The 26,392-nt window shown below is 31.8% G+C and overlaps 2 protein-coding genes across 3 annotated transcripts; both read left to right on the forward strand.

Moving 5' to 3' along the window:
• The first annotated feature begins 426 nt into the window (after nt 1-426).
• LOC143190024 (uncharacterized) lies at nt 427-3,435 on the forward strand. Of its 2 annotated transcripts, XM_076394075.1 has the most exons (4): nt 427-555; nt 618-664; nt 763-874; nt 3,232-3,435. In XM_076394075.1, exons 2-4 carry the CDS (start codon nt 632-634, stop codon nt 3,393-3,395), a joined length of 309 nt encoding a protein of 102 aa, XP_076250190.1. In that variant the 5' UTR covers nt 427-555; nt 618-631; the 3' UTR covers nt 3,396-3,435. The 2 variants fall into 2 exon arrangements, with proteins under 2 accessions (XP_076250190.1, XP_076250189.1); XM_076394074.1 differs by lacking the exon at nt 427-555 and having other exon boundaries at nt 561-664.
• Nucleotides 3,436-9,990: 6,555 nt separating this feature from the next.
• Theg (Testicular haploid expressed gene) lies at nt 9,991-23,355 on the forward strand. Its single transcript, XM_076394385.1, has 6 exons — nt 9,991-10,373; nt 14,453-14,587; nt 17,988-18,096; nt 18,164-18,256; nt 21,790-21,922; nt 23,099-23,355. Exons 1-6 carry the CDS (start codon nt 10,084-10,086, stop codon nt 23,254-23,256), a joined length of 918 nt encoding a protein of 305 aa, XP_076250500.1. The 5' UTR covers nt 9,991-10,083; the 3' UTR covers nt 23,257-23,355.
• Nucleotides 23,356-26,392: the final 3,037 nt, after the last annotated feature.

Here is a 26,392-nt window from a genome sequence, read left to right on the forward strand (position 1 = left end):
TGCTTTTCTGTGTATATACACATATAATGTATTTCAATTAAATTATCGCTATAGTTGATTAAATTACAATTAAGAATTACATTTTGGTTAATCTATAATCTATAATCCAATCTGGAATCCAAGAACAACATTCTCCGAAAGCTTGATGACTTACTATATATATGGTTGCAATTGGCTCATTTAACTTCCTATTGTGTCTTTAAATCTTATGTTAACCACTCGTACTCGTATTACCCAAGAGCAGCTAATTAATTTAAATGTATCATATACATATATAAGTCCGATACCATATTCATGATTGCTGTTATATAGCGCGAAATTCTAAGTATTTGCAACTGAAAGAGTAATTTTCCTTCACCCCGTATATATAGAATAACAAATTGACATATGTCAATTTATTGCTACAACTAATAATGATTCATTATATATTTGACAATGAACTGAATTATTTATTCGAAGAATTCTCATATCACTTTCATTTCGTTTCATTTCAAACCGATTTAAATGAACTTCATAAAGCATAAAGAGGCGCTGAAAAATTGAAAAAATTAACAGGTACTTCTCTGCGTCACGTATACTTGACATATCTTAATTGACTGACTACATCAAAATTCTAGTATCTCCAAAAAACATGGAAAAGAAAACGAGAAAATATTATGAAAGGGTAAGTGGATCATTTCAAATCAACTCTATTCAAAAATATTGTCCAGTTTGTGTGCTTATCTGTTTCATTATTACACGAATAAATATGTGATGTTTAAGGGCGTGAATAAAGAGCACTTAGCTGAACTGGCCAAACCTAAACGACGGATATCACTGGAGGAAGAAGCAGACATAAATCGATCTAGAAAAAAGCCATCTTCCAAGTACAAAGGTAATTTAATTTTTAATAATACATTATATTGTTTAATTACTAAATTTAGATAGTTACATATTCTTAAGTCATAGAGTAATTAAAGCTTAGAAAAAGCATCGAAATATAAATGTACATCTACACTGCATTCTATACATATTCTGTAATCACAAGGAAAAATGCTACCAATACACATAAATCAACTTCATGTTTATTTGTTGGTTAACATAAGTTTTAATTAAAAATGTATAAGTATATACTGTTAGATGTGTATTTAATCCCCTCCAAAATAATCTTCCTAGGATAGAAAGCCTTTATACCAAGGAATTTTTTAAATAGCTGTTAAATTTGATTAAAAATTGATTTAAATTGAGATTGAGAAAAATATTTTCTTTTGACTAAATGTAAATAAACCAAAAACCTAAAATATACGAGTAGATCAAATAAGCCTTAACATAACACACAACTAACACTTATTACCCAAATAAAGGTTTTTGTATGGTAAATCAAAGGAACTTTATTATTAGGTGATTCCGTGTATTTTGATTATCGATATTCACTGGTATTAATATAAGCAACAGTTTAACAACTTAACATAAAGGCTTTGATTTTTCGCTGATTTTAGCAGTAAAACGATTTAAAGGGCCAACATAATCCAGTCAGTCTAGGAAAACTAAAGTGAAATATGCATAGCTACAGTCTTGCTATGCATATGATGGCATCAGCAAAGTATAGTGCATAACGAGCTACTAAAGCCGAACGAAGTATTGTTATAAAAAAGATCAGCATAGCGATTAATAGATGCAAAGTCACCATCTTACATGACAACGCTCAAGCACACGTTACGAGAGTTTGAAGAAACAACACAGAAAAATTATTAGTCTAAAAAACAGGTACTATGTAACATGGTACAAAATAAAGTGCTGTATGCCATCGTTGACGCCACATATTACGCCAGTAATAACTTAATTCAGCGCGATATCCCCCTTCACGATCTTCTACAAGTCATTGTATACCATAAATACCACAATAAGCTTATTGTCCATTGGGTAAATTGTGGAATACTAAAAGAATAAAAATTAAAAAACATAAAGTCTATCTATGCATATGGAAATCAACAAGTTTACACTAGAGATATCTGCCAACACTAATGAATTTTACATCTCTTTACATCTTATATTAGATATACTTAGTATATCTAATGTAGATATATAATTCTAATATACAAATTAGTTTATTACTACTATTCTATTGTACTTGCATTAATACAAAAATAAGGCGAATAAAATACTAATAAGACAGTTTAAACTGTCACTATAAATATCTGCCGACACTAATGAAGTTCTACTTTACATATCTTGACATCTTACAGAAGATTACTTAGTATAATCCTAGTTTCCAAATTAATTTATTACTACTACTCTATTAATAAAAAAATAAGGTCAATAAAATACAATTAAGGTGGTTTAAATTGACACTACAAATATCTATCTCTTAACATCTTACATTATATATTCTTATACTTAATATACAAATATAATATGGTGAGTACGGGTTTAATACATCGATATGTATTTCCTATTAGCTATTAAGCTGTATTTTACCGTCTCTAATTCATTTGAACTACCTGGAACAATCTAAACACGTTAAATAAGGCATTTTTCAAAAAAAAACATCAAGAAGTAACAGTTGCAAAGTCATCAGCAAGACTTGTGAAGGAAACCCTGTTACAACTCGAATGGGAAGTTCTGCCACACCCAGCGCACTCAGCATGCCTAGCGCCTTTTGATTTCCACTTATCGTTAAGATCAACTAACTAAATCTAGCTCACGGTTTCGAAATGTTAAAACATTGCAAAACAGAATTGATAATTGGATTGCTGTCAAACCAATACAATTCCATCGATACGATATCGCCATTTTGTCAGAAATATGGAAAAAAATAGGCAGAAAATGGTGAAAAATATATGCTTATTAATTTTTGTAGATATCTTCTACGTTATTTTGCTAACTTTTAATCTAATGCTCAGAGAAATCCTGCATGACCGTCATACTAATTAAAAATTATCGAAGCCCTTTAAAATATTAGCAAACATAATATTTTCGAACAATATTGTGATATAACACCAGACATATCACTTACAGAATTAAAATTATTTCCGCCCCCGGGCCATATCCGTCCGGCTTCTCCGTGACCGTTTCCCTTAGCCATAAACAAATTGTACATTCCTCCCGAGCGAAATTATGATCCCGAAACCCCTAATAAGGAAGAAAACAAGAAACTGGAAAGGCACATTTAATTCGGTCAATATTTTGTTCGGTCCAATTCCGGACCGACGCGTACGTTTAATAATTAATTAATTCCCGACCCTTTTGTAGCCTCAAAAAGGATCCAGAATCTGGCCCAGCCCAAACACGTGGTCCAAAAAAAGATTGACAGGCAACCGTCCGACGATGAAACCCGAACCGGAACGAGTGTAAGATCCAGCGCGTTAACTTACAGACCGACCCAGAGGATTGTGGAACTCGCCAGACCGAAATAGGATTGTTTTGTTCGTTCGAAATAAAGATATATTAAAATTATATGGTTGTATGATTGGATTTTTTTGTTTACAAAAATCCGTTATAGTCTATCATATTTTACAGATATGATATATATCATATTATATTGTTTGTCATTGTCTATAGAAGAGTAATGAGTAATGAGGAATGTAAATTAAAGACTACACTAAAAGAAACAAAAAAAGAAATGTTTGATTAACTGGGCGCCTGTGAATTTAGATAAATAACATTTCTGTGTAATTTAATATATACATATAGTTCAAAATATGAATTTAATTACATCCTAGATTCAATATGCTTAATACAATCTTAATTTACAAATTAATTTATGATATTACTAATGTTCTGTTGAACTTGCATTCACACAATCAAGGCGAGTACGAAATTAATACATCAGCTAACAGGTCAATTGAAAAGTCCCCGGCTTAACATAGTAAAACAAATTTTTTTGCCAAAATTAGTTTTTTTATTCAACATAATTCCCTTCAAGGGTGGAACACTGATTATAGCGACCCTCCAACTTTTCGATAGCATTTTTGTAGTACGATTTGTCCTTTGCTTCAAAATAGGCCTTAGATTCAGCATGCACCTCTGCATTCGACGAAAATTTCTTCCCAGCGAGCATTCTTTTGAGATCTGAGAACAGGAAATAGTCGCTTGGGGCCAGATCTGGAGAATACGGTGGATGAAGAAGCAATTCGAAACCTAATTCATGGATTTTTGCCATCGTTTTCACTGACTTGTGACACGGTGTGTTATCTTGGTGAAGCAGCAATTTCTTTTTTTTAATGCGGCCGTTTTTCGGCGATTTCGTCCTTCAAATGGTCCAATAACGCTATGTAATAGTCGCTGATGATGGTCCTTCCCTTTTCAAGGTAGTCAATGAAAATTGTTCCCTGTGCATTCTAAAATACAGACGCCACAACCTTGCCAGCCGACTGTTGCCTTTTCCCACGCTTTGGAGCGGGTTCATAGTGTGCAGTCCACTCGAATGAGTGTCGATTGAACTTCGGAGTGAAATGATGGAGCCATGTTTCATCCATTATCACATATCGATACAAAAACTGGGGTTTATTACGCTTGACTATCTTCAAGCACTGCTGCGAATAATGACACTATTTTTCCTTCTCATTTTATTCTCATTAAAAGAGTTATAATACAGTCTAAAGTATCCGAAAATGTAACCTTATCCTAACATCTTATGGGAGATTCTCTTGATTGCCAAATATATTCAAAATTCTTCAAAACATTAAGGATAATAGAGGTTATAAACCGACATTGTTTTGGTGCTTTGCTTGATATATTTGAAATCGCTACTTATAGTTTGTAATTACTCTGAGTGATAATGCCAAAGCCAATAAATAGTCAGAGTCAGACTAGACTAGAAACAATATAATGGGCCCTCTTACCAGTAAAATGCATTAAAGATAAATATTGACACTATTATGTTATTATTATAATACATATTAAGTTACCAATTTTTTTACTGAAAATATTTTTAGCGTGCTGCAGCTGCAATTGACTATTTGTATAGATACTGTAAAACACTAAAACATGCTAAAATCTTTCGAAAACTGAAGATCAATATAATATTAGATTAAGTAAAGAGAAACTGCCCACATTTTAGCTAGTGACGAATTAAAATTACCCTGATGTTGGCTGTACGTATGAAAAAGTAAGTAATTTGTTTCAATATTACGTTCTTGATATAATAATTATTTAACAAAATTATTTTTATATTTAATATTTTTAGTCTAAAGATAATCTACGAAGAGGACAGTGGCTGAATCAAGTTTTCTTGATGTGGGTTTATGTCTCAGTATTGACAATTACCAAGAGAGTGATAAGAACGGAAATAACTAAAGAAGTATATAATTAATATTAACTTGTAGAAAATAGTATTATATATAAGATTAAAATGCATAGATATGTGTTGAAAAGGCAAAGTTGGTGCAAGAAAATTGCTTCACATTGTTTCCCAGGCTCTCTTAAGCTGTCTTATCACTTTTTGCACGCTATAACTAGCCCCACCAACGAATTGCCTTATTTTTCTATATTTTTATTTTCTTATTATATATATATATTGGAATTCCTCCTTAACTAGATTTAAGTATGCATTGCTATTACTGAAAATATATCAGTTTCTTTAAAAAAATATTGTTTTTTATACCATTTGTATATTCAAGATTTTATTTTCTTATGATAAAAATCTTCAAATGAAGAAAGTGTATCAAGTTAAATACATTTACTTAAATACAAATATAATTAAAAGAGCAGCATCTATTGTTAAACAGACTACTGCTAGAAGATTACACGGAATTGAATATGAAGTTTTAATTTGTTCTACGGCCTCGTAAAGGGAATCATGTATATCTTAACAGAAACCTGCAGAAAGGCCGAGGCAGAGCCAGGGACAGAAATGAAAGCCACTTCCGGAATTAAAAATTAATTTCTCCTAAGCGATTGCGTCCTGCAACTTAAACGATAAATACGACGAATTTAAAAGGATATTTAGTATTAGTTAAAATAACTATTAGTATCCCAGGCGTAGAACTACATAGTAGAAAAAAGTTAATGGGGTTTATAGAGCTGAAATGATAATCAAAAAATAAAATTAGATTATTGTTTCAATATTGATAACGAACACGTAACATTAATTAAAAGAAAAAGTATGTGATATTGATACCAATCACCACTATTTAAGGTTATGTTGTTCGACAAATGTCCAAACTCTGTTAAAAAAATAAACAAAGCCTTCTTCAATCCAGGTGATTTACATATAAATAAAAATTAAAGCAAGGGAAAACCCCGACTGAAGCAATAAGACTGATTAGCAAGAAAGAAAAATTAACGGAATTGGCACATGGAGTATATATAGAACTAAAAGAAGACTAATCTATGTTTTTAAGTTGTATAAACATATTATTAAAATCAGTAGCTAGCAAAAGGTTATATTAATTGTCGGTATAATGTGATGATCTCTGTTAATTTGTTTTTGATGTGCATATTATTTCGATTTACACTGACAATGTTGTCACGCTTGATAGAAATATATAATTTAATTTCAGTGTAGCGTTCTGGAATAATACTTGAACGAAGATATATTTAAAGCAAAAACACAAAATGGTTACAGAAAAGTTACAAAGAAACTAATGCATCTTCAAAGGATGGCATAACACTTAAACTACCAAATTGTTGATATTTTAGCAAGATATTTTGTAAATTGCACTGATTAGTTGATTAAATAAATAGAGGTTAAATATATAGTTATAGGTGTAAAAATATTTACACTTGTGTTATCACTAGTGTTATTAAAGAATATCCAACAGATGTATTGCCTAGATGTATATCATAAACGCATTACTGTAGTAGACACATGCTCCTGATAACGCAGTCTGCTGGAGAACGAAAAAATATCCATGATCCCAAAAATCAATGCCTTCAACTATTAAAATACCTACCTAACTATTAAAGTCGATGGTTCCGACATTTCTCTATATAAAATAACATGTCTTCATTCACAATTACTGAGTTATACAAGTTATATAGAGTCTAATCATTGATATTAATTCATTCACTGTTTTTGTTATTTAATATGAAAAAGTTTGATAATTTTAATGTCAATAATAAAAAAACAATCTGAAGGATCATAAAAGTTCAAGAACGAAGCATGAAGACAGATTTACTGGATGAGAATAGAACTCAAACTCTTAAAGAAATTTCAAACAAATGAACAATTCATTACTCTTGACTTTTTTTAGATATTTACATGTGATGGGAAAGCTATTTATCTATTTACAATATTATTTTAACTAATATCAACTGATCAGTTTGAATTCGGTGCCGAGCCCCAACAAAACAAAAATAATAATATATACCGACTTCAAAGTGATTAGCTGGTAACAATTAATGTAATATTGTCAACAGGTAAATTGTGTGTATATAGTAGAATATAAAATATGTGTCGTAGATAGGTTAAATAAGATTTTTGTTTATTTTTATTTGGTTATTATAAGGATTGTAATGTACATATTTTATTTTAAAACTTTCTTGTGTTAAAAATCTTGTTTGTTTTGTTTGATTGTTTGTTAATTTTTAGTGAGTTCCTTATTTATTTTTAGTGGTTATTTCAATTTTTTTGTTAAAAATATTTAATTTTTCTCTTTTCAATGTTAGATGTGTACTCAACAAATTACGCAGTTATTTTAATAAGTATTACAATGGGTAGGTCAAGTCAAAGTGCAGCCTCTATGAACAAAAATAGGAATAAAGACACGCCGGAGCCTGCTATTTAGCCCAGATGATTTGACAAATGTTGTAACCAAACTAAAACAACAAAAATCGTTAAGCCCGCCGGGAATCGGCCCGCGATCTCCTCGTGGGAGCCGAACTAACCACTAGACCACAGAAGCAGTTGCCTACAATATTTTTGCGGCTTCTCATATGATATGATTAGCGCTTTAAAAACAACGGCTTTTGCGCTGAACGACTTCCGGTCTCCCATTGCATCAGTTCAGCAATAACATTATAACAAATATCTGATTATTTAAGTACAAAAATATGTGAAAACTCTGTATGTGGCTTCGAAATTTTTCCCAAGAGTTTCCCCCGATTTCCTCGGATTCCACCATTAGACTTGCTTCCGATGGGACCACCTCGGAAGTGCACTCTTTCGAATAAAAAAAGAATTTTGAAAATCGGTCTATAATTGACAGAGAAATATGTAAACATATATTTAAAGAATATACAGTCGAACACAGAACCTCCTCCTTTTTTGAGATCGGGTAAAAATTGAAAATGGCTACAAGGCGAATTGACTGAAGACTAAGAAAGTAACAAAACTTGATAAAAGAAGGTCACTAAAGAAAGTAAAAAATAATTTTCGCTGGCGTATTGCGATTAGTGATAAAACAATCTAATACGACAATGCACAAACCCTTCGTAACTAAAGCTGTTAAAACCTAAAGAAAGTGGTACTAGAGTAGATGTCTATGGACATCAATTGAACAAATTGGTCAGTAGCAAATAACAGACGCAAGTCATCCCCTCTTGCATAACAACAAAGTGGCCACACTAGAGATAGCCTAACCACGGAAAAATATATTGATATATCATTGATTATTTTTAAATATTTTTAAAAGTACCGATATCTTTAATAAACTAAACTATATTTTTATAAAATTAAATTTAAACTTTTAAATTAAATATCAAAAGTATATAAGTCTCCTTTTTACCAACGAGGGTTTATCTGGAGTGGACCTACTGTTTAAAGTGGGCTCCGAACCACGGTTCTCGGCATTAAGCCTACCGACTGGCCAGTGGTCAACGTAGAGACCATCCTAGAAGACAACCGGTCTTACCCAACCTGGTTATTGGCGTGACCGAGATGGTTATTCCCTATTAGATTTTCCCTTGTTGTCTAGAGACATTTACAATTATAATCACAAACATAAATTACATCCATGCCCCAGCAGGAACCGAACCCGCGACCATCGCAAGAGTAGGTGGACTGTCCTGTTGCCATGAGCACTGCTCCAACGAAGCCGGCTTTTTGTATATTATATTGGAAACTATCAACTGTTTGAGTCGCTACTTTCCGTCTGTCTAGTTTCAGTCATGACTAGTTATGTAAATATATGGTTTTATGTTTTGTTTTTTTATGTTACTTTAATATAGCAGCATTTAGGAACTCTATTTTTTCAATATTATTTATACATTATTTATTAATGAGTAAAAAAGAACAATATTTTGATTGGTAAGCATTAAAATAATTTTGACCTCATTTTTGTTTTCTTAGCAACTATTTCCCCAAAAATATTTTAAAAAATTACGTCATTCAAAATGAAACTATTGTTTTCAAGACAATAGAATCCCGCAATTATCTCCTCTTTCTTTTCCTTCTAAAGAAATTTCAAGAGTGAAGAAAAAGTTAAGTATATCTCCATCTTACTTATGGCACAGGTATAAAAACATTCCTAAGTATGCGTATCTGGAATCATTATTCCTTTTCAATTTTTTCACACAGCAACTTGCCGATTTAAAATTATTTAAAATCAGCATCTACGAGACATCTGCTACAACGTCTCGTACACAGCTCCGAGAATAAATTAATTATCTCTATCCTTTCCTCTCTCAAAAGTAATATGGGAAAGAGTTCACACCTCTCCGTCTGTTATCACGACTGAAAAAAACAACCGAAGCTTGTATTTCACTGAGATAGTCATTACTATTTTTTACGAAAAATAAAATATCGGTCAACAATAATATCGATATATCAATTTATTTTCTAAAACTACTCCTAAAATTCACAGGGACACATGTTGCCAGCACGCAACGTTCTGATCACTAATTGTTCTGATGCAGTACCACGATGTTGCCAAAAAGAAGCGAAAAAGGTGTAGAAAATATTTTGATTAATATACAATGAACCAATTTTTCCAAATAAGCGTTTTTAAGTGCAAAATAATAATCAGAATACACGCAAATACCTAAAATAACAATTTCCTCTGTTTTCGCCCGAACACTGAAACAACCAAAGTCAAAACCAGCAAAAGTAAACAATAGCAAGCACAACAATTAATTAACCAAAAACACAAACGTCAATTTCAAAACAATTTCCCGACAAACATCAACAAAATTCTCCGTGCCATTTACACAAACCATTTCAGCATGCAGCAAGCCAAGGGGGACATGGAGCGCGTCCACATCGACATCACCGTGAACCCGACGTCTCCGTCCCCGCCGGTTCCCCTCGTCGGTCCCCAGATCCCGGCCAAGCTACTGGCCATCATGAAAAAATACAAGTACAACTGGAGACTGGATCAGCTGTCCAAGCCGGTGCACGTAACAAAGAAGTATATGCCGAGGCCGGCCACCGCGCTGCCTCGTCCGAGACAATTTCCCAAACTCAACGACGAGATCAAATTTTATTCGGATCAGCTATCCAGACCGCCGCTGAGGTAAATTTTATTCCATAAATTGAGGACCGAATGCGAAATTACCGGATTTATTGGGCCGGTGGTCTCTTTCATCCCATTACGAAACTGGTTTAAATTGATACGAGAATGTTTTATTATTCGAGGATACAAGGGTGATTCGATAGGTACTTAGACTCGCCGCCTGATCAATCGATCGCAAGAGAAATTTTGTATCCTGTACGGATACTATCGAACTTTCAACCGAATCGGACTCGTAGTCTCGATTTGATCGCGTGTCCGTTGATTTTAGAGAAATAATAAAAGAGCGTTATCGGTCGATGATTCGATTCTTTTTTTTTTTTTTTGAAAGGGAAATCGCGTAGTGATATCAAAGAGAGCTTGGATGCTGTGTACGTTGACTTTTCTCTTTCAATGACGATCGACAAAAATTATTTTAACGAGTTTCACCGTGATCGTATGTCGGTTTTTCATGAGCTACACCTAGTTGCCCCGAAAACGGCTACCACAGAGAATAACATGACAAAATCGTATTGATCGACCACCGATTGAAGGTATGCAAGATATCTGAGAGAGTAGCAACCTGAAAAGATAGTGTGGGTCATATACTGCATGAAATTTGGAGCATGATAAAGCTGTAGGTGCGATGGTTACGGCGTTTGCTCACTCCTGGAAATAAGAGCAATCGTTAGACCACTTCAGAGCAATGTTTGACATTGTTTAAACGTTTCCGCGTCATTTCGTGACCGTCGACGAAACATGAATCCACTGGTACACACCAGAGACCAAGTAATAGCCGAAACGGTGCACTTCACCCAGCGAACATGCTCCAAAGATGGCGAACACTGTCCATTCCTAAATAATAATATATGCAGTGAAGATTTCATCATTTTTATTTAACACACATTATGGTAGATGATTTATTTTATATTTTTTACACACACTACCTACTTCTTCGACTCATTTCTTAATTCCCTATGTTAACCTAACCTCTGTTTTTACATATTTCAAATATTGTATCTAATTATAATGAGGGCATCTAACTATAGACGAAAGAAATATTACCCATCGTCGTATACACTACAAATAATAACTGCGCCTTTAATTATAACAGTGATGACCACCGTTTTCTGGTATTCACAAGGTGTGACGTATTGCATGTTAGCAAAATGGTCAGAAAGCTGTACTACGCCCAATTATTGGGCCAATTCGACGCCTAACTGCAGAAAAACGATCTCATTTGGTGAAAAAAATGCTCCTCTGCCATGACAACGCTCTCACTCACACATCCGCATTCGCCACCGCTAAATTGATCGAATTGTACTACGAACTGCTGTCCCATCCACCGTATGTTGCAGATTTGGCTCCGTGCGACTTATTTTGTTCCCTATCTTGAAAAAGTCACTCGCCGAGCAGAAATTTGAGTCGAATGTGGAGGTCATCGCCATCGCTTTGCAGACCTCAAGAAAACGTATTTTTCAAACGGATTAATGAAGTTCGAACGTCGCAACGTCGAACGTCGTCAAGTGTATCGAGCTAAAAGGAGACCGCGTTGAGAAATAAATCGCCACTTTTTTAAAATTTCCGTTTTTCTTTTGTAGGCTAAATACTTATCGGACCTCCGCCGTATTTCAGACTATTAAAACTAAACAATTAATTTTTTTTAAATGTTTTATTATATAATGATCCGTGATACTTTTACTTTTAAAAATTAAATGACACGTTAGGAGTTTATTAAATTGTATCTAAATGAACATTTATAATTAGAGTATAAATACAGTTTCTAATTCCAAGTATTCAGGGTTTTGACTGAATCCAAATCAGCAACCATTTTTTAAAATTGGTTCTAGTTATCGAAATATACAATAAATCCATTATTTTACTATTTTTGACCAGTAACGTCCATATATTGAATTAAAAAGTAAAAATCAGAAATAAATGAAAGTTGAACTGGGATTTATTTCACGCATCAGAATCCAACAATAATCGTTCATCATACACTCGTCCTAAAATATTGTCGCTATATCTTGGTGTCGAGCTCTAATCTTGTGACAATTTTGCGACAAATTGTCAACTAGAACATCAGGCATTAGAGATTTTGTAAACTCTGCGTCAGCAATTAGTTTTCGAATATCAAATCTCATAAATATACCTTCTTCGATTGTTGCATATGACAGTTTTGGAAGCAAATTAGTTAAATACTGGAAAGCCGGTACTTCGCGATTGAGAGTTTTGACAAAGTACAAGGTACAGAATTGTTTATTGTCCTGACTCATAATGGGTACGAATCGGACACACCTTTCTCACATAATGATGATCAACTGAACGGCTGTCCCACAGACACAAAAAATAGCAATATTTCGTGAATCCAAATTACACCCCGACCAATAACCTGTAATGAATATATAAATCAATTAATATCTCGAAAGTAAGTTCAATTAGTGTATTTCTCGATCTTTAGATCGCCGCATAGTTTCCATTGATGGTAATTGTATTTAATCTTAGACCCAATTATTCGCATTATGTCGTAACAATGAGGATTAGAATCGCCTTCAAACTGTACTTAAAACCATCTAAACGCCATTAATTCATTTGGTGTATTTGTCGCATCAAATAAATCTTTGATATCATTGCAGAAACACATCGTTTTCTTATTTGAAGTACTGTAAAATCGCGTGTTTCTTGAATGTTTTCATTCCTGCAACCGAGAATCAAGCAACTCTGCTTTTTGTTTTTGTTTCGATAAATTCAAATCGCGAATCAAATAACTCAGTTAACTTTGCAAAATTAAATTAAATTATGTTTTTCTTCTATAACGAGATTGCTTTCATTACTCGCCAGTAATAAAGTTTGAAGTTCTTAAGGTATTTTTCTGTAAGGTCCTGTATGTGGAAATGGCTTCGACACTGATTATAAGTCAATATATTTATACTGTACTATTTTACATTATATTATTTATATGCATTTATACCGACAACATTCATCTAGTAAAAGTATTTGCATGATTTTTGTGTTCTTTCTATAACGTTGGCATAGAAAATGAAAAGTATACATTTTCACCAAGTGACCACTTGTACAGCTTTGTTCTGAACGCGTTACAAAACATCTCTTCATTTTCGTACGTTGCCAAGTCGTAACTAGAACCAATCTTGACACACGGATTGAAAATCTGAGTTCAGGATATCAAATGTTAGGAATGGTTCTTATCTGCTTGGGTCCAAAAGTTGACCCTAATTTGTAAACTGTGTTATGTTAAAAATTGTATCCTCATGAATTTCACCAGATTGAGATTCTTGAACATTCTATTCCTTAAAGATATTCTGCCTGCAAAATCATCAAATCACCATTAATGTTTTATTTAATTTTAACTAGAATTTTTCGATAACTTGAATACTCCATAAGAGATATCTCCATAACGTTTGGAAGGGAGAAGATGCCGATTCCGTGTAGATAATCCAATATAACTTCGAAATATCTTTTCAAAATCACTATTTCTGGAAATATTTTCTGCATGACATTCATACTAACGTTAGACGTGTAGCAGGTCTAACATTATCCTGCTTAAACCAGGCTATTAACTTATTAGGTGCTTGCATGTATTCTGATCACTTTTACAACCAATTCCCATCTTATTGGCAATTTAGCGATACCGCGTCAAAAGAAGGATATTAGTTTGACATAGATCCGATTATCAGTCCATTCTCGAACTTTTTAATTTCGAAACCGTGTGACAGCCAAAACCACCTTAACAAGTGGTAATCAGAAGAAGAAAACATTTTCGACAATAAATAAACAACAAATAATAAGACCCATAAAATATAAATCACCATATTTTGTATTTATGGTACAATATTTTATAGTAGTGCCACATTTAAGCGATTGCAATCACCGAATGTCCACTATATTTCTGAATATACACAACTGTATAAGTAATTTCCATATGTCATAAGTAAAAAGTATCAAGGTATCATCCCCGTTAAAAATTAAAGTAACATAAATAATTCCCTTTAAGGATCATATATCAAAATACATTGAAAAGGGTCTCTTTTTGCAAAGTCCAAAAGAGGGAAACGTATATGTATTATTAACTTATATTTTTTCAGGCATCTTTATGTAAATAGGAGATCTTTCGAAAAAACTAGCAAGACGTACAAAAGAAAAATAAATAAAAATATCAGAAAGGCCTGGGGTTCCATATATAATTTCTATAAGAAAAAAGAACGGGATAGACGTCAACGGTAAGTTAAAGGCAACCATTATCAATCAGTTTACGATGACCGTTCCACATTTTTTAAAAACTGGAACAAATCGATATATTTTTTGTAAAATATCGATATTTTAAAAATATCGAAAACGATGTATCGATATATCGATATTTTTTCCGGTGGCCATCACCCCACTGCAATCGCCTTGTCGAGCAATTTTATTGTTTTATTTGAATCGAGAGCCGCAGGGTCATCAATTTGTTCATTTCATTCCTGTGAACATTGTTTTGAACGACATTATATATGATTTACGAAATATATAATGGGACAAAACCGATTAATTTACTTTAATGTGCTATATTATTTTAGGGAAATAAGAAGCGACTGGTTAAACGGCAATACATAAAGACACTGAGGATTTAAATCGATTAAAACATGGATATGTCTAGATATCCCACCTCATTACAACCCTTCATTCTTAACATGAACGAACACTCCGGCTCGTCTTATATACAGTTCTCGTAGTCAGGCTCCTAAAGAAACGTTTCCTCCTAAAGAAACGAGTAAAAGTATGTACATGATCGTTATCCCATTTGGGCAGCTTATAATTGGAACATTATAAGTCTGTGTATTCGTGAGCCAGATTGCCTTTGTTGATCTACCAAAATTTCTTTGCTCTAGCCTATATTGAATGGTTTGAATGGTATTGAAGTTTTGACGACTCCAGATTCCGATAGTCCACAACAAAGAAACCAAGGTACTACAATCCGTCTTTGATGGCCGTTGACCCTGAACTGCAAGCTTCTGTCCAAATTTCAGCAGACTGGGTTGATTCACAACAACTTCAGTCCGTCTTTGGTGGCCTTACACACTGAAATATGATGCTTTTTACAGCACCTTAGTATTAGTGACCCCTTATGACCTTAACAGAGCTCAAAAGTATGAGTATATTCGCGACAAGCTGGTTAATCTTGCTTGAAGCATTGTAATTATAGCATTGTAACATTGTTATTCCATTCAATTTGGAGTGAATCAAACAATTCTCAAAACTCAAAACAATTGAAAATGTTTCCTAAATATCCTTTTCCTTCAAAAGACGATATTCATTGTGAAGGTTTGCAATTAATCAACAGAACACATTCCATTTCCAATTATTTCTCATTAACATCTTCATAATTGATTTCACCATTTTTGTACCAACTACGTCTTATTCTTTGAGATAGGTCTTCGTAGTCAGATTGTAAGGTTAATAATAAAAAGTCGAGTAAAGTAATTAGTAAATAAATTAGTATTATAATAAAAATCAAACTTTTTTTCAACCTAAACGTTCTGTTGATATATTTCATTGGTGGGTAGGGCCCGAAAAAAATTATAAGTATACTTTCTAAACAACTTCAAAAAACTGTGTTGCGTCAGGCCCTCTCTTAATTCATTCAATAAAAGCAAGAAATCCAATTCAAATTGACGTGCATTGAGCCTATATATTATATAATATATTCAAAGTTATTTTCTACATACGTCATCTAAATTCATGACGTCAAAATGTCGCAATATTGCCGATTTAAATCTCCAAGTTCTTCTCTAAGTCTAAGTTCCCAACTCTTTTAATTCAGTTTGGCTTTGACATACAACAAAATTCTAATCTAAATAAAATAATTGAACAAAAATGTTATCAAATATAATTTATTTTAACATTATAGTACATCTAAAAACTACAGTCAATTACACAGTTACAATAGTTTATAGGTTAGCGTTATAACCTCTTATTATATTGCTTTCAAGAATATTGCATACGTCTGACAACCGGACGACTTTGACAGGCTCATTCGTTTACGCGTTCGAGCTAATCAGACAGCATCGTGTCTTTTTTTAACTAGAATAAAATGAGAAGGAAAATATTGTCTGTTTCTGAAACGAATTTACAAATTGAGACAGACAATACATTTAACATCTGGATGACGTATGTACAAAAAAATTTTGAATAGACTATACATGTATACATTCATGACTATATTCGTTTAATATACCATATTACTATACCTATATTTTTGACCTCATTTAGCCATGCTTCAACACTTGTAGCGTCACGTACCTGTGGAATTCAATAGATTTTCTTGCTAAATATTATATAAACTTTTAGGAGTCAATAACTTTAGTCTTTTCAAATTACCATTACTGAAATTAGCTTGAGTTTAAACCAATGTAGCATCTATTGAAATATTAGCAGATAGTTTGTCTGCAATTATATTTTTATCGGATTTTAATAACTCTCACCACTCACCCTTTGATATATTTTTATGAATTTCTAATCGATTACTCTCCAATTTAGAAATGGTAAGGTTTTTACTAAAATAGGAACCTCTAACCTTGAAAATCTTCAAACAAGTCAAACTTCAATGTTTCTTGTACAATTTTAATGCTGTGGAATGACTATATGATCAACGAGCTGTGATTTTGATGAGATATACTCACAAAAAGGACATCGAGTCAGATTAATCTGTACTTTTACTTTTACAGGGTCAACTATGCCTAAGATATAATGAATTTAATATAAAATTCAATCCAATTTGCAATATTAAAATAAAAATTGAATGGATACGCACCTAAATGGAATGTCCTCATATGTTTGTTCATATTAAAAGTGTTCTGACAATATTCACAAATTGATTATTTATCCATTACTGTCTACTATCGAAATATGAACACTACAAGAACAAGTAAACTATAAACAACAAAATTCGTAAGCTTATCAAACAGCGCTCCTACCAGTACTAGAGTCATATCCAAAATGGTTGTTGTAGTTCGTTGGATTCTACCTCTTGATTGATTCTAAATAGCAAAATCAGGCGGAAACTACCAAAGTTTACTGAATATTGATTAGGATTCTCCAAAAATAGCCACTACTCCTTAAGTATAGGAATAACTCACAAGAATTATAACGTTGGTTTCTTATTGTAATATTTGTATATTGATAAATAATTATATATTATTTTATTTTCTTTTAAATATTAATTTAAAATTAAAAATGTTTATAAATGAATCTTCATATTACATTTTTTATCTTATAGGGGACGAAAAATACACCAAAATATTTTAACTGAATTCAAGATAATTTATTCTAATTGTATTATATTTTTCTAATATACGAATAATTTTCAACAACTAACAAAATCCCGTGAAATCCTGGTGAACATGCGGGTATTCCCCAGAACTAGACTTTTGTCTACTATTAGTATATACATACTGCGTCCAAATAAAAATGTATCCAAATAAATATTTAAAATTACAAAAAAATTCATTATAATACACGACATAAAAAACATTTTCTTGTTTTTGGAGCATTCGTCGTTCGAAAAAACGACACGATTTCCGAGACAGTTCTCCTTATTTACCCCGATGCTGTCGTACTTATTCATCCTTATTATTTCGACAGACAATTGCGACAACAGGCCAAGGGGAAGGAGAAAAAAGCCAGCCCGGACTTCAAGAGGACGACCGATCTGGCGAAACCGAAACCGACCTTCGGCCCGGAACCCATAAAAGTAAACCGAGATTATTCGGCGTATCGAACGAACCCGCGTCTTTGCTTTGTTTTTTTCTCCATTTCAGAAGAAGGCATCGAAGATATTCTCCAACTTCGACCGGCTGGGCGAACTGGCGGCACCGAAACCTTACGTAATTGAAAAACCGAAGAGTCTCGATGTAGGTATTTGTTTATATTGTTAAGACACGGGGGTGGGGGTTAGAGAAAGGGAGGTGGATAGAGGGAAAGAGTAACGTTTTCTCACGACAAATGAAAATATTTTCTTTCGTGTTTTCTGTATTCCTTGCCTACTCGGATGTATTGACATTTTCGGGGCGGTTTTTTTTGCACATCTCTATGTAGATAAAAAATCGAGATATATAAATATAACGAGAACAAGTCAAGGACAAGCATCAGTCAAAGAAAAACTAGAAAACGTATTAATATGCATTACTTCGCACAACACGTGACAAGAATTTTTAAACACCTTGTATTGAGTTACGTTATGTAACAGGGGCTGGTAGTCAAGGGGGTTTAAACACTCAAATACATAACCTTAAAATTCTTTAAAATTAAATTAACAGTTTTCCATTTAGTATTATTGAGTTATTCGAAGTATACACATAATTATATATAATCTATTGAAATTTATTTTGTATATACGTCATCTAAATTTGTGACGTCAAAACGTCGCAATGTTGCCGCATCAACTCTGAGTTATAGTTCAGTTTAGCTTTAACACACAACAATTCTACTCTAAATAAAATAATTGAACAAAAATGTTATCAAATATAATTTATTTTAACATTATAGTACATGTAAAAACTATAGCTAATTATACAGCCACAATAGTTTATAGGTTAGAGTTATAACCTCTTATCACTATTGCTTACAAACATTTTGCATTCGACTCAACCAGACGACGTTGACAGGCCCATTCGTTTACGTATTCGAACTAATCAGGCAACATTGTGTCTCTTTTTAAGTGGAATAAAATGAGGAAGAAAATATTGTCAGATTCTAAAACGATTTTACAAATTGCGAGAGGCAATACATTAAACATCTTGATGACGTATGTATAAATAACTTTGAATAGGCTCTAGAATCAGTTCAATAAGACGGTGAATTCACATCATCTATGCAATGTTGTCGCATTAACTCTGAGTTTTAGTTCATTTTGACTCTGACATAACAAGATTCTAATCTAAATAAAATATTTTTAAAAAATTACCAAATACAATTTATTTTAACATCATAGTACACCTAATGCATATATTATCGAAGAATTTACACTACAATAATAGTTGTGTAAGTGTTGTGTTTTATTATATTTACATTGAACTCTTTTCCACACCACCTATGAGGCACTTTATTAAGCGCATTTCTTATGCAATGGTATCTCCTGGAGCGCTAATATACCTAATGAAAAATTGTATATCTAAACGATGTGTTTTACTTTCATTAGAGAGCACATTTACGTTCTACATTTAATTCTTGTTTCCTTCCATGCATGTTTCCTTGTAAAATCATTTTAATATCACTGTATATCTTCTGAATGTGTTGTACCGTTACTATCTATATACATCTTTCTTGGTAAAATTTGAGTTAATCAATGCATTCTTCCTAATATATTATCCCTATCTGTAAAAGAGTTAATATTATTTTTCTCCTCATATATTCTAACCAAATGCCCCTGTATATTCTGGACAATTAAACACATAGACCTTTTACTCTCTCAAACACGATTTCCTACAGTTATCATAATCCCACACTCAGAAAGTTTAATACGATCACTCTCACTTTTGGAACCGCTATTCAAGTGAATAACTAAGTTGTTAATTTCCAATCTATCTAACACTTGTTCACGGTTCCACCATTTACCAGTTTCTTCTTTAATGTATCTGATCAAGTTTGTTCAAACCGAAGATGTTATAGTAGACAATGCTTCTTTCCACATATCCAGCCAGTTCTTGCTTATATATCCTTCTCGACCAGAATGTCTATTGTAATAATTCTTTGCCACACACCATTTCAATTCCATTCCTGTTTACAGCATGAAGAACAATATATCTCCAATGACTTATTAATAAATGTTGTAACTAACAAAACCGAACCAATTGCTATTCCAACGTTTACCTTTTTCTATCAACTTTTGTTGTCTTTATTTATTTATATTATCACTATTTTTATTATCATCTTGCCATGAATGACCCATTGTCACTTTCTAATATATCCATATCTCAACTAAATACACAAATTGAAATAATAAGTTTTCCTTGATTTTGTTATATGATTTTAAAATTTGTATTATTTTAAAATTCTGATTTAAATTTCTGAAAGTTACATTACACTTATTGGCGGGTTATCTCTATACAATTTAAATCCGATATTACTCAACAGTGTATGTAAGGATGTTCTACATCCCTCAAAGTCCTGCATATCCCTAAGTTTTCTATGGATATTTTTCACACTAACACTAAATAATTATGTTAGATTAAGTTTGTGTTAAAAGAACTACCCGCAGTTTTTATACATTTCATAAATTTTGAATAGAACACCAAGGTATGTAAACATTTTCTTTTCGGGGAATCCAAAATTTTATGGTGTGTGTTTCTTTGATAGATTTGGCCACACTAACTTTCAATGTAACTGCAACACGAGAAAAATATTTCGAATAAAAACACCAGCAACTTCAAAAATTTCCTTTCTAACGCATGCTAATGTTTCGAGGAATTTTGCAGACATTTGACAACCGAATGACATTTACAGGCTGGTTCAGTTGCGTGTTCGGACGTATCAGACATCATTTTGTTACTTTTTAACTAAAATAAAATAAAAAGAAAAGTATTATCTGATTCTGAAACGAATTTACAAATTGGGGCAGGCAACACATTAAACATCATGATGACGTAACTTCAATGTTATTTTAAATAGACTAGGATATATCCAATAAAACAGCCAATGCACGTCAATACACATATTACAATAATTTGTAGTTTGGGGTTATTTCTAGACATGCTTTTATGTAGTTTTAATAGATATGCCCAGGAGGCTTAATCCACCAAATAAATATTTTTATATCCAAGTAATGAGTTTTACTATCATTAGGGAATATATTTACCCTTTTACGTTTAATTCTTGTTTCCTTCGTTACAGTGTTTCCTTGTCAAGTCGTTTTGATATCACTGTATTTTTCATTAGTTCCTTCCGTCACTACCTGTTCACATCCTTCTTGATAAAACTAGATTTAATTATTACGTTCTCCCTAATGCATTTACTATATCTACAAAACTGTTAGTATTCCTTCTCGTAATACTAATATAAATTAATAACAATTATAATTTATATTATCATTTGACGTTTGAATGAATATCCGTTTCGGAAAATGATACTAATAACGGATGACAATACTCAGTTAACCATTATGAAAAATGTAAAAGATACGCTTTTGCAATTGTAAGTTCTTATTGTATTCTAATTATTGAATAAAAGTTCAAGTCAAACAAAATAACAATTTGTCACCATAACAATTTAAGAGACCATGATCTGATTAAGCAATACTGAGTGGCTGTAATGTGTGAAAGTAATAGCTCACCGTAAAGAACACTATTTCTATTTCCTAAAGTTTTTTGAATAAACTATAATTTTTTACCTAAAATTAGCAAGAGTTTATTCATAATCCGATAATTTTTATTTTAATAATTACCTTTAGGTCAATCCTGCAGCGTTAACTTATCAACCGACGGAAAAGATCATTCAGCTGGCACAACTTCCGGCACGACTGCTGAATTTACCAAAACCGCTAGAACCAGGCCAAGTGAAGAGAAGTGCGCTACGATATAATGGTATGAATTTGAGTCAATATTTCCTAAGAAAAACAGAATTCACTGTTAGCTATTAAGGTGCGCCATCTGTTGTGTACGTGGTAACAGTAACGAAACAACACAGTATCAAATTTCTACTAAATAAAAGAAGTAAATAATTTTACACCTAAAAGGTCATGTTATCGGACAAAGCTTATTTTTGAGTTAGAAGTAACAAAAACAATCAACAACGATTTTTACTCAGGCCAACTCTGCTTCCAACCGGAAGTTGCAACGCAACAAACATGAAATTTTTCATGCTAAACTATATATAATCGGGTCCCAAAAATAAACATTTTCCTGTGTTCAAAGTTACTTACGAACCTCTGCAATCTAATAAGCGAAATCATCAGGAATAAATTATTAACTTTCAATAGAATGATTTGTGTAAGACACATAATATAATTACGTGTTCAAGACAACATCCAACAAATATCTTTCATGTGAGTTCATGCATCACTTTACAGTTGTAATTTATGACCATGGCCTGCTTGATGATTTCCTAACAATAATCGCTCTACATTCTAAAAAAATATCGCCCAAGAATATCGATATTTCTTGAAAAAATATCGATATCTATATTTATACAATTTTCAATTTCTTCATTTTTCCATTTTCGAAAGTAAAAAAGCAAAATATGACGAAAATACCTATAGTATGACTCATTGAATAAGTATTACTAGAGTTATGCGACTTTAAAGCCCTCTATTAAGGAAACCCAAAATTGTTTCTTATTATATATAAATTAGAAAAAATAAATTACTTTAATTTGCTTGTAGAAAAATATTTTCCAAATTATTCTTAATAAACGACAGACTTGATCATAATGACGCCGAAAAAGCAATAAAGAAACAAAGGAGTATTTAATATACCATGAAAACTGGGCAAAAATAGAACATAATTACAGAGATCGATATGAGAGAAGTTCTATTTGGTTGTTTTATTGCTGAATATATTAATTTTATAAGTCCCCATTTCACTTAACGAGCTATTAAAGAACGCATAGTAAAATGTATAATTTATTACAGATTAATTACTGCAAAACGTAGTACACAAAAGTAGTTAATACAAAATGGGATTAAAACATTTGATGACAATCTGAACTAAACATTTACTAGACATAATTTGATTTATTTATGACTTTTACTGTTACTTTAGTGACACCAAGAATTGAAGAAATGGCTCAGCCTAAGAAACGAAGTGAAAAATCAAAAGAAGACGAAGATTACGACCCATGGGCTATATCCAAGAATGCTCTCAAATACAAGGCAACACCTAGAATACTTGAAATGGCCAAACCCATCGAGAGAAGTTGAATAGTACTGTGCTGTATAAATTTTTTATTTATAAAAACAAATATAAAAAAAAGTAATACCTAAGGTGAAAAGTATTATTGTTCAATAAACAAATTTAATTACTAAATATCGTGCTATTATTTCTCTAGAGAAAGTTTGAACAGAGTAGCATGGCTGCATAGAAAAAATAGAAATTTCACGGTATATATTCATAGTATATATACGGTATTCCATTTTTAAGTTTGTCGTTTGAAGGTTTTGGTTTTTGTTTAGATCAAGAAATCTTTGTCTTACGTTGTTCATATTTTCTGTTTTACATTAATTATTATGGAGTAATAATATAAAAATTGATGAAAATGCGTCAGTGTAATAAAAGATGTAGTGTACCGGGGTAAAGATCTACTACGGAAATTAGACATCGTTTCCCAAAGAATGATCTCGCTCCTTTTCAAAAATGAGTTGATCAAGTAAATAGTAGTAAGTTACCTGGATAAACCACAATGCAAATATATCAATGTCTGTCACGGGCATTTTAGTGAAAAATTTAGAATTACCCTTCCTTCACGAACAGGTATTAGGGTAAATGCATATCCAACATTGTTTTTATCAGGTATATATAAAATTATCTATCTACTACATGTCTGCTTATATATTGTTTGTTTAGAGAAAATCAAAACCTACTTATGAACATGTTAGAGTAATAAAATTCAATTAATCTACCAAGTTATTAGTACCAATGCTGTCAGTGTAATGTCTCTACATACAGAAGTCTTTTACAAGAAGGTAATAATTAAGATAACTGGATAATTAGTAGTAATAAATACTACTTTTAGTTGTAAAATATCCCTAAAATATTTGTAAAACTTTAACTTTTTAGAACAATCGGTGATTTTATTGCCTTGTTAAGAAAATATTTGTTACGGTGCCATCAACTAAAAATTTAATTGCTACTTTTAGGGAATTTATTACCATAAAGAAATCTATTTTGTCTAAATTTACAAAAAACTACATTTGTTTAACAAATCTTAACCAAGATTGCTTAAATAATTTTGTTGGATCTATTAGAGGTCATGGAGGTAGAAACAGCATCCTTTACCTAGTATGTTCGAGAAATCTTTAAAAGGGCAGATCACTTCAATTTTTTCACATCATTCTCCCGGAGAAAATTGTGAAGAAGATGAACATGTTAGATAACTTATATTCTTTTTTAACGGGAGATCTAGTACCACTTGAGGTTGTTAAATCACCAGTTGAGTCTATATTTTCAGTTCCAGAGAATTTTGCTCTGAGGAAAACAAAAGTCTAATATTGTATTTTAGTCTTATTTTAGGCTATTTAACAAAACTTCTGAAAACGAGACAACATGCAATATTTGTCTACATTCCATATTAAGTAGTTCCACAAGTTAAATACTCTAAAATATAAATATCTTTAAAAAACACATACATTTTTAGTGTTTCAACTGTCCAATCTATAATGATTTTCAAGACCAAATTTTAAGTTATTAAGAGGTGTGATTGTATTTTTGATTTAATGAAGTTAATGCAATATCCACAGGGAATTAAAGTTTACCTATATTATATCAAGATAAGTTAGAACTCTAATAGATCCCATAAAATTGATAGCACTAAACAAATATAGATATTTTAATTTTGCCTAGAATAGAGTTCATAATTGTTTTTTTTTTGCTTTTTGTTTATATATATATATTTATATTATTTACACTTATGTATATTTGTATAGGATTTTATTTTAATAAATGAATTGGAAACATCCTTGTTGAAAAGGTTTTCTCGGTTAAGGAGTCTTAAGCCAAAATATTAATTGTAAGAATTTTAATTGATGGAACTTCACAAACAACTTTTTAAAGGGTAACAAAATATTTTCATGTAATATAATCACATTTATCTTCAATGTAATTTTGCCATCGTTTCATTTGGACACATTTTGTGTTTAAACTGTGTGTAATATTTTCATGACGTCTTCTGTTGTATTCCTGTGAATAATACACAAATTTTCTATATAAATAATTGTATACGTATCAGGTAAAAATCTGGCCAACTTGAGTTGTTTGTTCCAAGGAAAACTACGTCTTGTTTTTTATTTCCGCACATACACTGGATACACAACACTTTTGAGGATGAAGATACATTATAATGAAATAATAGTGATTATATTTAAGACACAAAAATGCTGATTATATTTTATGTCAGACACACAAAAATGGAATCGTAAACAATCTAATGAACCTATAAAAAAAGTGGTCTCAGAGCCAACACTGAACGGACCACGCAAAACATTTCCTCGGTTTCGCCTACTTGAGTAAAACTTATATACTCTATGGTAGCTACTTAACAAATTAACTTACCATTCGGATGATAACAATAATCAAAAATCACAAAAATATTATATGTATCTATTGAAATCAGATTAATCGGCCATAATAAGCTAATAACATATATTAATATGTTGACGAAATACTTTTTTCTATATTCGAAAAAAGATACATACATGTTTATGGATTTTATAGATATTTTGTTAATGAGACTAGAATGCACATTTCATTTCTAGACTATTCGAGACTAGAATACACACGTTCTGTACAAATTTCGATAATTTCTGTGACAATTTATTCACGTCGAATTTATTGATCAATAAACAATATTCAAAATAAATAATTTGATGCCTTTGTGACCAACTTCATTATTATATGGTTTGACGAGTATTTTGGCTCAAATTTAAACCTTAAAATTGCTTTAAAACATCTTTATTTGCTACAGAAATAATATATTTGCACGATATAGTAAATATCGGGCCTGTAAATTAATTTTAAAGGATTCACAACAGATGTTTCTACTGTATGTATTAAATCGCATCGAGCACATTTTTAACCAACCTCATGTCGAGGCTTCACTGACAGGCTTTACTTTTCAGTATGTCATTTCCACAAAGTAAACAGACTTGGAATGTGATCTCCCATATATAAAATTGTAACCAAGTTTTGTTCGTCCAAGGCACCTGACTGCATGCTAAGCGGATTTATTAACTACAGAGGGAAATTAAAAAATAGATAGACATAATATGTTTCATTTACAAATTTTAAAAAAATTATAAAATATTTTATTTAAATACTAGTCAACATTTGTATAAAACACTT

This window comes from Rhynchophorus ferrugineus, unplaced genomic scaffold (genome assembly GCF_030347505.1).
Source record: "Rhynchophorus ferrugineus isolate W39M unplaced genomic scaffold, kcgeb_rfMv2 rfM2, whole genome shotgun sequence".
NCBI classification, from domain to species: Eukaryota; Metazoa; Arthropoda; class Insecta; order Coleoptera; family Curculionidae; genus Rhynchophorus; species Rhynchophorus ferrugineus.

Excerpts from the sequence above, each read along its gene's own strand:
- LOC143190024 (XM_076394075.1), top strand. The coding sequence starts at position 632 with ATGGAAAAGAAAACGAGAAAATATTATGAAAGG. Across the intron at positions 665-762 it reads CGAGAAAATATTATGAAAGG|GGCGTGAATAAAGAGCACTT; the intron begins GTAAGTGGATCA and ends GTGATGTTTAAG. Across the intron at positions 875-3,231 it reads GCCATCTTCCAAGTACAAAG|CCTCAAAAAGGATCCAGAAT; the intron begins GTAATTTAATTT and ends ACCCTTTTGTAG.
- Theg (XM_076394385.1), top strand. The coding sequence starts at position 10,084 with ATGCAGCAAGCCAAGGGGGACATGGAGCGCGTCCACATCGACATCACC. Across the intron at positions 14,588-17,987 it reads GAACGGGATAGACGTCAACG|ACAATTGCGACAACAGGCCA; the intron begins GTAAGTTAAAGG and ends TTATTTCGACAG. Across the intron at positions 21,923-23,098 it reads AAGTGCGCTACGATATAATG|TGACACCAAGAATTGAAGAA; the intron begins GTATGAATTTGA and ends CTGTTACTTTAG.